At 38.4% G+C, this 17,992-nt stretch overlaps 1 protein-coding gene across 1 annotated transcript; it reads left to right on the forward strand.

Annotated features, from left to right (window-relative positions):
- Nucleotides 1–12,026: 12,026 nt before the first annotated feature.
- On the forward strand, nucleotides 12,027–17,686 carry LOC118784360 (B-cell receptor CD22-like). The gene is made up of 7 exons (XM_036538572.1): nucleotides 12,027–12,123; nucleotides 12,688–12,837; nucleotides 14,595–14,793; nucleotides 15,050–15,210; nucleotides 15,337–15,606; nucleotides 16,130–16,399; nucleotides 17,679–17,686. The coding sequence occupies exons 1-7, from the start codon at nucleotides 12,027–12,029 to the stop codon at nucleotides 17,684–17,686; spliced, it is 1,155 nt and encodes a 384-aa protein (XP_036394465.1).
- Nucleotides 17,687–17,992: the final 306 nt, after the last annotated feature.

Raw genomic sequence — 17,992 nt, forward strand, 5'->3', positions numbered from 1 at the left:
CTTCAACTAAAACAGGCTGGGAATGATTCGCTGACATCGATCTGTCTTCCTTCCCTTTTCTGATGTGTTCTATGCATGTCCCATGCTGTTAAACAAAGAACTGAAGGACATCCATCCTTTGTTGTAAGACACAAATTATCAAATTAAAAATGATCCTTTTAAAAAAAAAAAATCAATATGATCAATGTGATTTAATTTTAATGTAATGTGCTCAGTTTCTTCTACATATGGTGAAGTATTCCTTTAATGTGAGTGGTCCTTTACTGCATGGTCTCGTCTAAGTTTGGGCTTCAAATGCTGGCGATATGAAGGTACAACCAGCTTATATGCAAGCACTGACATATAATGCCTAGAGCGCACTTTTTTCAAAAGCTGTTTACTACAACAATGCATAGAACATTTTCCATCCTCTTTTGCAGTACTTCTCAGCTTTTGACACATAAATATTCTCATCACATGCCAGGAGAAAAGGACAAAGGAACAATTTACACAAAAGAAATTAGGAAGTAAGGGAGAAGGCTGATACAGAGCAGGACTTTTTCAGCTTGTTTCAGGTGAAGTGGCCCAGTCTGTTTAGTAAAACATAGCTTCATTTCAATGTCAGTTTTAATAGCAGAAAAACATTTTGCGAGATTTCTCCTTATTTATGGAATTTAGATAATGTGTAAGAGTTTAATTTAAATTTTGTTGAGCTTAATCTGAGAGCAGTCACTTAACCACCGTCCTCTTGTTATCCAGAAAAACTGACACCAACATGATTAAGGGAACATCTAAAAACTATTTCAAAGGTGTTAGAGAGGATTTCTGCTTCAAGTCTTATTCATTTTATCATGTCTTACAACACTGACATTACATAATCTGACTGCATATGTCATTTCAACATTTCAAATATTTTAGGGTGCCTACAAATATTTGTTTCTTTTTCTGCTGGTGCCCTGGATCAACATGACCCCAGAACTTAAGTTTGTTATTTGTTGTAATGGCAGACGCAGCAGTGATGAGTGGGTTACAGCAGCAGCAATAGGATTCATTGGAGTGTGACAGAATAGTTCCTCTAAACTCCCTGTGTGTCTTTATACTTATCGTGACTCTTTGATCTGTGTGTTCAGACAGCACTAACTTTTCAAAGCAGCTGCTATTACCTTTCAGTAAACACGTGAGTCAATTTATTGCTTTCCTGCGTCTCAATCCTGTTCACATCCTGCATCTTGACTGTTGGCGTCTTTTGCTAATTCACACTTCTAACAGTATTTTAGCAAACATATAATTATGATCATTTGCATCTTAATTACCATACCATTACTATCACCCCACCATAACACCTTACCCTTTAGAATGAATGTTATTATTCAAGGCAAAGTCAGTCAATTACACACACACTACTGAGAAGCTAAATATGATGATGTAAAGTAGATAATCTTTGCAAATAGCAGATGTAATTAAATAATGAACTATTTGCACGTGCCTGATTACGGGAAGGGGAACTTCACTGTAAACACTTCTGTTTTGTATAGTGCAAATTATCAGTTGTATCTGAACTGGGCGTGCTTTGAACTGAATTCCAAGTAATGAGCATGAAATTTGTATGGCTGTGTACTGTACTGTAGACCTTTTACTGAATTATTTATTTGTGGGTAGTGTTATAATAAGCATGTATTCTTACAGCTTAAAAAACACACACACACACGCACACGCACACGCACACACACACACACATCCTCACATCCTCACAACAAATTTATTCATACGTGAATTGGAATCATAAATGTTAAGTGTAGACGATATATTTACTCTCACTCAGAGAGCGCATTTGTATCATCATGACTTCACTTCCTCTTCACCCCACCACATTATCTCCATCTGCGCGTGACAAGTTCATGCACATACACAGCGCCACCAGTGCAACAAATTTTGCCATAGCTGTGAGCTACCCTTAAAGGCCAGATTATTTATGTTGTTTTAAATGTAAATTATGAATACACAGGGTGTTAAAATACTGTATGTCAGTGTTATTGAAAGGATTGTTAATGTTGATACGGACATGTTATATGTGTATTTAGAAAGACTGTGATGACTTCAAATAACCTTTGGAGATGACCAAGCCTTTCTTGGACTACTTAAAGGAAGTTCAGTTGACCCTTAATGAAATATAACCATTTAGGTAAATCAGCGAGGTATTCTTGAACAAACGTCAGTAAGTGTTGAAAGAAGCTGCCTTTTAATATTTAGATTTTAATGCATTTTAATACATAATTGAAGTTTGCTACTTTTGATGCTACTTCAGCATCAAAGTTTCAGGAGTTATGTGTCGACTTTAGATTCATCTTTATTAAAACTGAGGGTGCATTCTAACACATAGAATTCGAACCTGTCGTTGTTTTCTGCATTTTGTTAACAGAGCATGTTCAGCTGCTGGCTCTGTCTTTTTGTCTTTCATGAGCTGTTTTTTTTTTTTTAACTCTTCCTCATCCTCTCCCTCTGATGAGGTGTCTGGATCAGACAGCGTTTGATGGAGAGGTAAGATGGTAGGAGAATGAATCTTCTCCTTCATGATACAATCAAGGTGAAGCCTACTGAAATGAAAAGCATCAGTTTTCAAATGAAATGTGCTCACAGTGTAGTGCAAGAAACAATGTTTTTTTTTTTTTTTTTGTACAGGCCCTTTGGCATACATCCATAAAAATGCCACAACCCTATTCCAGCCTATTCTGTCATCCCTTTCTGACACTTTTTTGACCAGAATTTTACATTTACATTACATGTATTCATTTGGCAGAAGCTGATTGACTCACACATGAGGTACAGTACACCACAAGAGAAAAACATACATACATTTTTACAACCATTTTGCTGCTCCCACTTTCTTCAACTGCTGTTTTTAGAGTAAAAATGGCACCCGTTGCGTCTATATTATTCTGTTGCTAGATTTGGCACCCATATCCCTCCAGTGTTGTTGAAATACTGCCCCCTGTGACAGGTATAAGGTACTGGCATTTCCTGCACCATTTCCTAGGGGGCATTTCAGAAAGGTGGTTTAAGATTTTCATTACTGAAAATCAAGGGAAGGGGGCAGGGTGGTGTAGAGAACGGGGGGCTGAGCTTGTAACCAGAAGTTTGTAGGTTCAGTTCCACATATGACAGTGCTGCACCCCTAATAACTACACTCAACCTGAATATCACTGTTAATAGAAATGTAAAAAGGTATATTATTATGTAAGATAGGCAAAGACACACGCTGATAGTAATGGGATTTACTACAGAGACAGCCAGAGAAGTGTAACCTGTTATTATTACCATCATTTGTATGTAATGTGATATTGTGGCCATGTGGATTATTCTAGATTGACCTACCCTGGAATTGTCATTAATAACACATTTACTTATGTAATGTAGGACAAAATATCAACAGTCTTAAATCATATATAATGCTGGATATTCTTTATTAAATATGACATTACTCCAGACTCCAGACTGAGGCTTTCTTTTTCCTCTCTTGCTTCAAACATTAAAAGCAAAATCTATCATAGTCACATGTGTCCCTGAGTCTAGATTGCTGTCTAAAGTAATTTTAATCTCTCACTAACACATTCAAAGAAACTCAGAGCAAATATCATCAGAAGAGGATCAAACATTAGTCGATGATTACATTTTAACCATGATATCTACTTCTAACACCTGCATTCTACTCAATATGTAGCACAGTGAAAATACTTCAGGAAAACAACCCGTTATAAGAAGGAGATCATAACAGAAAGAGACACAGAAAGAGATAGAGTGAAGATTTTGAAAGACAAACATGGTCTTGTTTTCATATTAAACTCCATTAGTTCTCCCTTCCTGCAGATTCTCATATTCTGAGAACACAATACTTGTTTCACTGGCTGTGGCACTCACACTCTGAAAGAGGCAAAACACAAGGAGAAACTCATCACACATCACAATTACACACCCACTAACCCTGTGCAGCACACATAGAAAGCTATGGTGATCAGCATGTAACAATCTGTAACAACGCTAACTGAGACTTCAGGAAGAAAGAGACTGACCTTCAGAACATCGTAATCTGGTGATACAGCCTTCAGGTTAAGACCAGTGTGTGTGTGTCATTCTGGGGGTCAGGAGGAGCAGTCTGTAGAGTAAAATGGTGTGATAGAGGTTTTTGTGATTGATTTTTTAAAGTAGAAGAACATAAAGTGTGATACTGTCTCAGGATTATGTCATAGAATTATCTTGTGGCCAGAACAGAAATAAACACATCAATCTAAATGAGCATGAGACATGCATCCCACACCTTGTGTCTTACCTGTGTGTCTGTTCCTCTGTCTCTCTCTTCTGGTGTTTCACTCTTCTTCCTGAATAGAGGGAGAAAATGAGCAACAACAACCTTCAAAGACTTTCAACACAGAACTACAGCTGTAAAATTCCTGCACACTGCTCTGATATTTAGTGCTGAATGTGTAATTGCATACTGCAAATGAAAGTAAAAGTGTGTTATCATCAGTCTCAAGATGCTTGGCCCTATGCGACAGATGAAAACAGTACATAAGACGTGCCACTAGAGGGCAGAGGTACCCTGAAGATGACAGCCTGTAAAAAGTGTCCTGTAAAAAATTCCATCAAACAAACTGACAAGTTAACATGTTAAACGTTATATTAAAAAGGAAATCTTGAAGTGTAAGTGTAGGGTCAACATACTAACAATTGTCTGTTGATCCTGTGTACTGAAAAAAATCCTGTGTACTTAGTCTATGAGCTCAGCTTTGACTATTTTTATGACTATACTTAATCCATGTGGATTTTGTCTCTTCAAATGCAGATCATTTATGACACTTTTCACAGAGATTCCAATTAAATCAGTGAATGAATGAAAAGATGCTGATACAAATGCAGTCATTGATAGTGATATTATATGATCTGTTGAAAATTATAATAAATTGATGCCTGTTGTGTTGCCTTTAACAGCACAGACATACTGAAGTGGTGAAATTTATCCACCCTGAGGCAGACATGCTGTTTAAGGGCAGTAGCTTCTTGTGGATAAGTGGTGGCCAACAGAAGAGGAAGTGAAGTCTGTGATGAAAAAAAAAATCACATAAAATTTTCAAATTTTCTTGTTGTCTAATAGACAAAAACTTTGCATCTATGTAAATAAGGCTTTCTGGTTTATTCACAATGATAATGATAAAGGAGAACCTGAAGACCTGTCCCTAAACCCACAGTACAGTCAGCGTGTGCAGTACCTTGGGAATAAGGAACATTAACTCACAGTCATGATCTCTCCCTTAAAAATAACATTTTCTTAATTGCTTATTACGGTTGCTGTTTCTCTCAGTCCAGAGGCAAATTTAGCATGTTTTGCAAATGAAAGTAAAAGTGTGTTATCATCAGTCTCAAGATGCTTGGCCCTATGCGACAGATGAAAGCAGTACATAAGACGTGCCACTAGAGGGCAGAGGTACTCTGAAGATGACAGCCTGTAAAAAGTGTCCTGTAAAAAATTCCATCAAACAAACTGACAAGTTAACATGTTGAACTTTATATTAAAAAGGAAATCTTGAAATGTAAGCGTAGGATCAGCATACTAGCAATTGTCTGTTGATCCTGTGTACTGAAAAAATTCCCGTGTACTGTGTACAAATGCATTCATTGGTGGTGATATTATATGATCTGTCAAAAATTATAGTTAATAGTTAGTAATAGTTATAGTAAATTGATGCCTGTTGTGTTGCCTTTAACAGCACAGACATACTGAAGTGGTGAAATTTATCCACCCTGAGGCAGACATGCTGTCCACTCAGATGGAAAAATAAATCTGGTTCTTCTTCCTGAAATAAGACTTAATGGAGACAGTCTATGGCTCGTTATCAGATAAAAAGGTTTTTCACTCAGTAACATATAGTGGCTTCATTCAATGACAATGGCTCTCCAGTATCTACTTACCAGAAAGTGTAATATTTTCAAAATATATAGACAGGGCATGTTCAACAACTGGATTTTCTTATATTATTGTTTTTAGATGCCCAGTGTACTGTACATGCACAGGCAAACAAACATACTTAAACACATAAACAAAAACACACATACTCAAATACACAAATACACACACCGTCAAATACACAAACACACACATACATGCATGCAAATATGTACAAACGCTAACACACATATACACATGCATACACACACACACATACTTGTGCACAAGTGCACACATTCACACACATGTACACACATGCACACAAATAGTGAGATATTGTAGAATATGCTGCCAATTTTAAAATCAACATCATTTATTCACAGACAAGTAAGAAGCAAACTAAGGCATGTCTTTATTTGAGCCCCTGGACATAAAGCAATATGCATGAAGGGCCTGAAAAAGGGGAAGGAAGTTCTACATCAGCAAGTGAAGCTCATTTTGCATTTAATGTAAGTTTTTACTCCTTTTGTCTGAGTCACACTCAGTGGCACGTCTCAGATAGTCAGGCTGATTTCTATACAGAGGCTACAGAGGTTAGAACTATTTTTTGACGGGGTAAGTTGATCATATCATATAAGTAATTCACATTTTAATATGGATAAATTCTGAATTCTAAATTCCTATTTACTGGTGTAAAACATCTTTACTGATGAATCGTTTGCTCTGAGGAATGTCAAGATGACATATGTCATGACTAATAAAATGAAAAAATAATAAATATGTCTTTATTAGAAAATACATAATGAAATATCTTATTATTGTTGTTTTATCCATGCAATGTCTTTGGTTTACAACAAGCTGTCAAGGAGTAGCCAGTCCAGCTTTGTGCTAATACAGGTTTGTGTGGAACATTTGTTTTACAGCGATTAGTGTGGCACCATGTGATTCTCAATTGAATGTTGTTTCCATAGTATTTGTTGAAAGTTGTTCTTTGTTTCTTTCTTTAAGTATTTCTTCTTATTTTGTTTGTTTACATAGAAATTTAATATGGGCTCTATATTTGGATAAATGTATTCAGGGTGATGCAGCCATGGTGTCAAAAACATCAGGAGTAATGATAGCAATCCTTCTGTTTGTGCCAGGTAAACAGCTTAATTATTTCTGAGCAGTTTGTGTGAGCCAGTTTGGATATGTTACAATATCCTTCCCATACACATCCTTGAGTATTGACCCTATAAACTTTATTTATTGTAGCCATAAATTAACTTCAATATGTGTTAAAGTTAGAGAAATATTTGTTTTCAGTAGCATTCTATTTCCGACATGATTATGTGCTACTATACTTTGCTTCCTGACATTAACTTTGAACAGTGCAGCCTCTGTTTCATTGAGTTGATATCACACATTTGAAGAGAGAGAGCGAGCACAGTTTATTTTCTGAAGTTGCTCTTCACGCCTAGCTCTGCCACAGAGATATGAATAGACAAAATAAAAATATATTTGACACTGCAAATTAACCAGAGCTGTCCACAATCTACAATCATCGACATGTTGTATTTTTCTAGAAAATGCAAGATTCAAGATTCATTTTAAGGACAAAGTCATAGTTTATGTAAATACATTACATAAATTGCATTAAGGAATGATGTATGTTTGATGTGTGACTGTTTTTCAGGTGTTCTTTCTGAAGAATGGGATGTGATTTACACAAGACTGTACATCTGTGCCTTAAAGGGGTCTTCAGTGGACTTTCCTTGCACTTACAAATATCCCAGTTATAAATTAGAAAAAACATTCTGGTTTATTCAAAATGATAAAAATACAGGGGAGCCGGAAGACCTGTCCCTAAACCCACAGTACAGTCAGCGAGTGCAGTACCTCGGGAATGAGGAACATGATTGCACTTTTAGAATAAACAATCTGACAGAGAGTGATTCAGCAACATATTGCTTCAGGTTCCTGACAAATGTATATTATGGGAAATTTAGTGGTGAACCTGGTGTCACACTTGAAGTTGCAGGTAATTCTAAAATTATATCCAAAAAACTTTCAGCATTTTCATCCCGCTTTAAAGACAACAGAAAAATCCGTGATTGAGAAATATCAACTTAACAGCTTCATTTTTTTTCATTAAGCTTTACAGGCACATGTGAATCGTGACACAGTGACAGAGGGTCAGTGGGTGAAACTGACCTGCAGCACCTCCTGCATTCTAAGTGGCAGCCCAGCCTTCATCTGGTATAAGAACGGACATCCTGTACTCAAGATCAGGCAGGATGACTGGTTCTCAGCCAGCAGTGAAGATGCAGGCAGCTACTCCTGTGCTGTAAGAGGCTATGAGCATCTCCCTTCCTCTGCACTGACTCTCAGTGTGGAATGTAAGTGTGTGATCAAACTCATGAATTTTACATTCCTTTCCTTTTCTTTCTGTTCCTCTTGAAAACATACCTTGTTTTCCTTTAAAATATTGTGTTGCTTTAAATAGAAAATGTTTTGATCATACTTTTACATTTCTGTTGAGTAGTTGAGACAGGGGCCCCTCTGAAATCTTGTCATAGAACGATTTGCACTGCATAAATAATAAAAAAAAAAATCTAAAATGCCAGACTTTTCGTCAGGCATCATAGTTTGATCTGGGAGAATGTATGGACAATTAATCTCACCACACTCACCTTGTCAATATGTGAGTACAGATGCCCAATACTTCGAAGATCTCCTCTGATGAAACTGGGCCTGTTTCAAAAATGCGTTTTTTTTTTTCCAAATAAAGGAAGAATTGTAATTAATTGGGGAAAAGCTGCATGAAACGTGAAAGAGAACTCTAGTGTTTCTGTGAAATCTACAAAACAACACCATTTATATTTCCTAAAACAATGCCTGTAGCTTTCCATTTCTGCTCTTTCAACTCTTTCACTAAGAAAAGCAGCAAGGAATAACATGTCATGACATGATAGTATCACACAAAATGTTTTGTGTTTAAATGGCGCCACGCTAGTGGCAGCCTGTTACGGTAGCTCCAGTCAACGTCTCATGTTTTTTGTATTTTATTGTGTTCATATCGTGCTTTTTTGGTCAAAATACGGTATACGGTGGGATTTTTTCATGCTAATATGGATACTGTGCGGCTAAACGGATTTCTGCTGATACTCCTGAGTCCTGGCACCTTTAACTTTTGTTAAAGAAGACATCCTGCCTTGTTCCGGTACCTAAGAAGTCTTCTCCAGTTGCTCTGAATGACTATAGACCTGTTGCCCTTACGTCTCACATCATGAAAGCCCTGGAGAGACTGATATTGGACAATCTCAGACCTCAGGTGAGCACCTCTCTGGACCCACTGCAGTTTGCCTACCACCCTGAGGTTGGAGTTGAAGACGTCATCATCTACCTGCTTCAGCGAGTCCACTCTCACCTGGACAGAGCAGGCAGCACTGTGAGGATCATGTTCTTTGATTGCTCCAGTGCCTTTAACACAATCCAACCTACACTGCTGTGTGAGAAGCTCCAAAAGACGTGGGTAGACGCCTCCATGACCTCCTGGATTATTGACTACCTGACGGACAGACCACAGTTTTTGCGGCTGAGGAGATGCGTGTCTGAGCGGGTGGTTAGCAGCACAGGAGCACCGCAGGGAACTGTACTCTCACCTTTCCTCTTCACCCTGTACACCTCAAACTTCCAATACAACTCGGAGTCCCGTCATCTGCAGAAATTTTCAGATGACTCTGCAGTTGTGGGATGTGTCAGTGGTGGACAGGAGACTGAGTACAGGGAACTGGTGGACCGCTTTGTGGCGTGGTGTGGGAACAACCACCTCCTCTTAAATGTGACCAAGACAAAGGAGATGGTTGTGGATTTTAGGAGGACCAGGACTACGCTGAACACTGTTTCCATCCTGGGAGAAGAGGTGTAGGTGGTGGAGGGCTACAGATACCTGGGTGTTCACCTGGACAACAGACTGGACTGGAAATGTAACACTGAGGCTGTCTACAGGAAGGGACAGAGCAGACTCTACTTCTTGAGGAAGCTTAGATCCTTTAATGTGTTGGATTTTGTCCTAATTTTAAAAGTAAACGAACCGGACCAAAAGCGCGCTTGGAGAAAAAGCTTTATTCGGCGATGGAATCCGGCAGCATCTCTGCCTGCGAAGCTTTAACTCAGGGAACTGTTACCGTGATCGGCCTTTTATACCATGAAACAAATGGCAACAAACAATAGGTTTTACACTGTTGCAGCATCAACCTATGTTCCCAATGCAAAGCGGGATCCTTTGATGCTGACCGCGTCTTTGTGTGGTGATGGTTGCCAATTGCCCACTCCCGGTTGTATGCTAGACTTGGCTGCTTAATCAATTGCTCGCGTGGCACCAAGGTGTGGAGATTCCTTTGTAACTATGATAATAAGGCCATCAGGTTAACAGTTCTCTGATTCTGAACCACGTCTGGTCAGAAGTTAGAAGCACTATAATCTTACAAATGTGTGCAGCAAGATGTTGCATATCTTCTACCAGTCTGTTGTCGCAAGTGCAATCTTCTTTGCAGCCATCTGTTGGGGTAGCAGCATCAGAGCCGGTGAATCTATCTATCTATCTATCTATCTATCTATCTATCTATCTTTTCTTTAATCTGAATTAATTAAGGGTAATTTCAATATATATTGACTGCACCTCTCAATGTCTCACTCAGATTCCCCCAAAAACACTTCAGTGTCAGTCAGTCCCTCTGGTAAAATAGTGGAGGGCAGTTCAGTGAGTCTGACCTGCAGCAGCAATGCCAACCCACCAGTGCAGAGATACACCTGGTACAAGAACACTGGATCAGGACGCTCATGGAAAGGATCAGGGCAGACATACACTATTAAAGACATCCAATACTGGCATGCTGGAGAGTACTACTGTGAGGCTGAGAATACCATTGATACAGGCCGATCTCCTTATCTAAATCTCAAAGTGCAATGTGAGTAATGTATGTCATTTAAAACTTAGAAAACAAATTTATAAAAAAACACATTTTTCCTGTACTTTAATTAAATGTCTTAATGCCTTAATGATACAATTCATCTAAATCATGTTTGTAATTGAAAATGCTTTTCTTTCTTTTTTTCTTTTTACAAACCACATGTGAGTGTAGTTTCTTGTGAACATTTTGGTATGTATGGAGACACTGAGGTCTATAAAATTCAACAGTTATTCACCATAAGCACTCTGGCTGCCACCATCAGCTGTATGAGATATTATGTGACTCCATGACTATGGTTCACACCCCTCAAACTAAAGCTTATGATCACTTTTCCAAGCATTGTCTGTGTGAACTGTAGATACAGCGACCAGCAGTGTTTCCTCCTCAGCATCTCTGGGGGAAAAGACTGGCAGTGGATTCTTTGTTTTTAATGGTAATACCTTTGAGTCTGTCTTGAAAAGAGCAATCTGATCATAATGACAGAATTTATTGTGGGTTCTCCTCTTTTTTTATTCTTGTGTTCAGGTAGCTGTGTTTCACAGCTTGCTATGCTTGTCATTTTGGCAAAAAGCCTCCCAGCTGGTGAAAGTGGAAAAGCCCATAAATCCAGAAGTTACTGAGCAATATTAAATATTTAATTATCACTGAGTTAACTGCTGATGTCACTCTCTTAGACCTCAACCTGACCAACCTGGTAACAGATGCTTATACATGGTATCACTTTAGCTACAGGATGTTGTAACTGAATCCCTGTAATTTAATCTCCATTGTTCACAAAAAGTATGACGTTGATCTGTATCTATCGATAGCACTGTAAAAAATAAATGAAAATGACGATTTAATAAACATTTTCACATCATTTGGGAGCCTCTGGCCACAACACCATCATGATGTCATAATGTTAACACAAAAAATATGGTCTGCACTCAGAATTGAGAATGCGTATTTCAAAATCACTTACTCATTCTCTCTTTCAGATTCTCCCAAGAGAACCTCAGTGTCAGCCAGTCCCTCTGCTGAAATAGTGGGTGGCAGTTCAGTGATTCTGACCTGCAGCAGCAATGCCAACCCACCTGTGCAGAGCTACACCTGGTTTAAGGAGAATCAGCATGAATTCTTAAAGACAGGAGAAGAACAGACATACACCATAACACATGTCAGCGAAAGCCATGCTGGAGAGTATTCCTGTGAAGCCCAAAATGATGTTGGGAAAGGCCAATCTCCTCGTCTGCAGCTCAAAGTGCAGTGTGAGTACTGTATGTTATATCAAATAATATTTGTGTTTCTGAATGTTCTTGAGGCTTATCCATTTTGTAGCACTCAAATATGAGAGACAGAAAAGGCTTCTACACTCTACTGGCTCCTAACGTTGTTCATCACTCTCTGCTGCTTCAGGTTGCCTTCACATTTAAGTTTCCTCATTTTCTTTGTGTCTTTAACAGGCACAGTACACGGTACAGCATGTTAGCTGAAGAAAATAAATCTTTTGCTTTATATGTCCCAGAATTTGTGAATTGACTGTATCATAGTTGATTACATTTATATTGTGTATTACTTCAGAGGTAAACAAAACCTGTGCAGTCTTCAGTCTTAAATATCAATAATAAAACTTACATTGCACTTTTTAACAAAACATGTCCCTAATTTTATAGATTTATCATAATCTGAGAGTATTTTAATAACTGGAGATAATGTATTGTTATGTTTCATTTATTCACTCAGGTGCAAAGTTGAATATAAATCCTAACACAGTGACCGAGGGACAGAATGTGACATTGACCTGTAGCGCCACCTGCACTCTGAGTTACGGTCTAGCCTACATCTGGTACAAGAACGGACATCCTCTGTCTAACACAAGCCAGAACCTCCAGTTCTCAGCCAACAGTGAAGATGCAGGCAGCTACTCCTGTGCTGCAACAAGCCACAAGGATCTCCCTTCCTCTGCAATAACTCTTGACGTCAGATGTGAGTATGTGGTCCAAGTCATGAATTTTACTTTCCTTTTAAAGAAACAAGCCTTGCTACTAAAAATCAGTGGAACAATTTTTACTATGGTGCATCTTCAAATTCTTGTAAATACAGTTATACGACAGGCTGTAGACTATAGAAACAATTTGCAACAGTGATCAATAGTTACAAACAAACACACCTTTACATTTTCTTAGTTAAATGTTGTGATACCCAAATGGTGTAATCCTTCAATATCTTGTTCATAATTTGAACTTCTTTTTTTTACGACCAAATCTGAGCATTCTTTCTTTATATTAATTTTGGTGTCAGTCATATGGAGACACAGGATTATTAAATTCAGCAGTTATTCACTAACTGCATTCTGGCTGCCACCAGCACTTCTCTGAGCAACTGTAGACCCCTATGCAAAGGATCATTATGGGCTCCACGACTACCTGTCTGCCAACTTCAAACTGAAGCTCATGATAACATTGCTTAGTTTTTTTGTGGTAACTCTGGACAAAGTGACTGGCAGTGTTTCCTTCCCAGCAGCTCTGGGGACAGAGACTAGCGGGGGATTTTCTGTCTGAAGTGGTTTGACTGAGGAGTCTTGAGAAGTATATTTTGGTTTCACAACTTGACTTCTTCGTCTTGATTTGTTTTTAGTTCTGCTCAAGTAGCTGTATCTCATGGTTTGCTATGCTTGCCATCTTGACTCCCTGGAGGAGCAAGTGGAAAAGTTCTTAAAGAGGTCTTGTTTGGTGTTCATCCATTGTTGTCCTTGCTCTATATAAGAAATTACTGACTAGAAAGCTGATAAATGCTGATGTAAGTCTCTTAAACCTCAGCCTGACCAACCACTAAAGTTTATTCATGGTATCACACTAGCTACAGTACACTCTAAATAAATCCCAATAATTTAATCCCCGCTGTTTGCTAAAGGTCTGAAGTGTATCTGTAGCTGTGTAACTCACTCAAGGTGAAACCATTTTGGTGGAAAACTTCGTAGCTGATGCAAGTATAACAGTTCGTAAAGAAGGCTTGTTTTGTGTTGATTGACTGTTGGCATTTTTTCTCTGTTACAAATTACTGAGCAAAATGTATTGGCCTTCAATTGTGTTATATTTGGTGATGTTCCCTTGTGTGTTTATTCCATCATATCTGACTATCTAGCTACTTATGTTACTCCCTCAAACTTTAACCTGACCAACCAATCAGCTACATCTATTCACTGTATCACTCAAGGTACACTATAACAAACTCTCTGTGAATTACTTTGCACTGCTAACTAAAAGACTGCAGAGATATGTGTCTGTATCTGCTTAAATCACTCAAGGTGTAACCAGATAAAAATAGATGCAAATAGAATAAACATTTTTGCATCATTGGCAAGCCCCATTTATTATTCCTAAAATGACTGATGTCTGTAATTTCCCATTTCTGCTCTTTAAACTAAAGAAATAAGTGTTATCATACAGATGTTTTATGAACTGAATTATGTATGTGTAAATTATCATAACATCATTGTACCAGTCATTTTCTCTTTCACACTGAGTTTTGACTCATCTCTCCTAATTAGTTAGTTATCATCTCATAAAGAATTATAACTAGTGTCATATTGATATATGTTCATATTCATATATATATTCATATGGAGAGGTATTCTGATCGTAATGCCACGATATCAGTCCATTCAAATTTTTTGACTGAGTTGTACACGGTATAACTTTTCCTGTATGCACAATTGCTGTGTCTCTCATTTTATCTTGCAGATGCTCCCAAGAACACTTCTGTATCAGTCAGTCCCTCTGCTGAAATAGTGAAGGATAATTCAGTGACTCTGACCTGCAGCAGCAATGCCAACCCACCAGTGCACAGCTACACCTGGTTTAAGGATAATATAGCCCTACCCTCAGAGAGATCACAGCAGACATACACTATAAGATATGCCATGTCCTGGCACACTGGAGAGTATTACTGTGAGGCCCAGAATAGCATTGGGACAGACCAATCTCCCCATCTACATCTCAAAGTGCAGTGTGAGTAATAAGTGCCATTTAAAATAATGTGGACACTAGATACTAGATACTGGAGGTAACGTATTGCTATATTTTATTCATTTACTTTTATTTATTCACTCAGGTGCAAAGTTGAATATAGATCCTGACACAGTGACCGAGGGACAGAGGGTGACACTGACTTGTAGTGTCACCTGTAAAATTTACAGTTACAGTCCAGACTTCATCTGGTACAAGAACGGACATCCTGTATCCAACACCAAGCAGATCCTCCAGTTCTCAGCCAGCAGTGCAGATGCAGGCAGCTACTCCTGTGCTGTAACATACCATGAGGATCTCCCTTCCTCTGCAGTGACTCTCAATGTCAAATGTGAGTATGTCATTTTGTATGTGATCAAACTTACAAATTTTTGTAATTTGTAATTTTTACAAAGTTTTCTTTCTTTTGAGCAACATAGACTAGTCTGTGATATATCAGTGTATTTCCCTCTTTCAGATTCTCCCAAGAACACCTCAGTGTCTGTCAGTCCCTCTGGTGAAATAGTGGAAGGCAGTTCAGTGACTCTGACCTGCAGCAGCAATGCCAACCCACTAGTGCAGAACTACACCTGGTTTAAGGATAATACAGGTGTAACCTCAGTGAGAAGATCAGGGCAGAATTACTCCATCACTAACATCAGCTCTGAGGACAGTGGACAGTACCACTGTGAGGCAAAGAACAACCTTGGATCTGTGAACTCTACTGCTGTATCTATAGATGTTCAGTGTGAGTACCCAATTAATGATTTATCTATTCATCAACATCATTATTAAGGACAATCTACAAAATGTATAACCAGTCTTTCAACATTTTCTATGACGCACTCATGTTCCTGGAAATGGGATAAATAACACAGAAAAAGAGTTAATATCTTTCACGATTAAAGAGAAACTTCTATTGTTTTAAACCTTTAAAAACGTATATATGACTCCGCTGTTAAATGTCAAATCTCTTATTCCGGATTGTAAGAACGCATACAGTGGAAATTAGTATCCACATGGAAGTATGTTAGTATCCAAACCAAAACAGCAGCCAGTCATACCAAGTACTCCTTATCTTTCCCTGAACCACTCCTACATGTGGGATAGCTGTACCTTATTGCCAGCTGAAGTTTTTTTACACACAAATTACACATGGTTTCCTTCACAACAGATGTGACTGCAGCCATACATTTGAAACAAAATATTGCATACAAATTCATAATTCCCTTTAATCCATGTGTGTATTTTTATTTTATTTTATTTTTTAGATAGCCCCAAAAGCGCTTCAGTGTCAGTCAGTCCCTCTGGTGAAATAGTGGAGGGCAGTTCAGTGACTCTGAACTGCAGCAGCAATGCCAACCCACCAGTGCAGAGCTACACCTGGTTTAAGAAGAATGACACTGGAGTCTGGCAGACAGGATCAGGACAGAGTTTAACCTTTGCTAACATTAGATCCTGGAACAGTGGACAGTACTACTGTGAGGCAAAGAACAAGATTGGTGCTCATAACTCTACTACTCAGATGATCAGAGTGCAAGGTACGGTTGAAATCTTAAATTATGGTTAGAATTATCTGGAACTTCATTGGATGTTCAAGAGAAATCAGCAAGCTGGAGTTTATTGCAGCTTATGTGGGGCTAACACATTCTAATAACAGAGAGGGATAATGAGATAGATTTATCTCTTCTCGGCTCACAGGTATCAGTGAGAGGTATTGTCCAAAGAAAGTGCATATTCATCATTGATACTGGTGCATTTTTCTGTTTCTTTGCTTAGGAAATAACGCAGCGATTATATGTGCTATTGGAATCCCAGTCCTGCTAGCTGCTGTGCTTCTACCTGTTATTGTGTGGATGAGGTAAAACACACTCTTCTCATATTAAACCTGCTGCTACTTGCATGATGGCAAATTTAAAGTTTAAACAAGCACGATTGTATGACATGCTTTTTCAGCACGGATTATTCAACTGCACACCTGTCACCATCTAATTTATGCAGTTTTTTTTACTTCTAATTTATGCAGTCTTATCACTCAATGTACAAAATAAAGTCTTAATCGTTGATTTCATATGCAGCTTTCCAGTTTGTAAACTCAGGTAAAAGATGTATGATGTGATCCTCATAATGTTCCTCATTCATATTAACAATGTTTGGGGTGGCAGGGTGATTAAAATTTTATTTTATTATATTAGAAATTCCTATTTTTCATCCTTTTTCTGTTTTCTCCCTCTACTCATGTGCTTCTTCTGAAACAGGAGGAGAAAGTCAACAAAAGAGACAGAGCAGACAGAAGCAGATAAAGTGGTGAGTCAATCAATATGTGATGATAGAAGACAAACATAAGATTACAGGACAGTCTTCACTTCAGCCAGTAAAAGTGAACAAATCTCAGCTTCTCTGGATGATTGGGCTCTGATGGTGGCTCATAAGCATGATAAACACCATAAGGTTTCCAGGCTCTCAATAAATTATACCAATTACATATACAGTGAAAGTTCATGTTGCTATCAAAATAAACAACAGGCCTTAAAATCCCCATATCATGGAATAACTCAGACCGAGGAGCATTATGATATTATTATTCATGATAAAATCCTTTTATCAGTTATCACCCCTAGTGTTGCTTAAATGGTTACGGCGTATCTGCACCATCGTATCTGAACCCTGAAGCAGCATGAAACTCCCTTACTGGTAGTGCATTTTGTGTGAGTGTGAAGGATGCCAGTTCATGGACTGATGAAAATATGACTGAACCTCTCTACTGCTGTGAAGAACATCCCCCTCCCTCATTGGTCTGTTTTCTTTTTATGTCTCCAGGAAAATGAAAGTCCTGTGTATAGCAATATGTCAGGAATGGCTTTGACCCATAATGCAACACAGAACACAGACAGAGACAATGAAGAAATTGCACTGTACTCTACAGTCACAGCTCCTCACTCTAGCAACCAGGAAGAGGTTTTATACTCCACTGTTCAATCTGCTCACTCTGAGAATGAGAATGATGTTCAGTACGCCAGCATTCGATTCCCCCTCTCCACTGCTGCCACCAGGTGAGAATATCCCTCCATTACCCCTGTGTTGACTGCATCTGTGTCAGGTCGGCTGTTATCCCCCTTCAGTAGTTTTTTTTT

Source organism: Megalops cyprinoides, chromosome 10 (assembly GCF_013368585.1).
Source record: "Megalops cyprinoides isolate fMegCyp1 chromosome 10, fMegCyp1.pri, whole genome shotgun sequence".
NCBI lineage: Eukaryota > Metazoa > Chordata > Actinopteri > Elopiformes > Megalopidae > Megalops > Megalops cyprinoides.

Bases quoted from the DNA above. Each gene is read 5' to 3' on its own strand.
- LOC118784360 (XM_036538572.1), top strand. From the start codon at position 12,027: ATGTCAGCGAAAGCCATGCTGGAGAGTATTCCTGTGAAGCCCAAAATG. The intron at 12,124-12,687 runs GTACTGTATGTT...GTTACGGTCTAG, and splicing joins CAGCTCAAAGTGCAGTGTGA to CCTACATCTGGTACAAGAAC. The intron at 15,211-15,336 runs GTGAGTATGTCA...TCCCTCTTTCAG, and splicing joins AGTGACTCTCAATGTCAAAT to ATTCTCCCAAGAACACCTCA.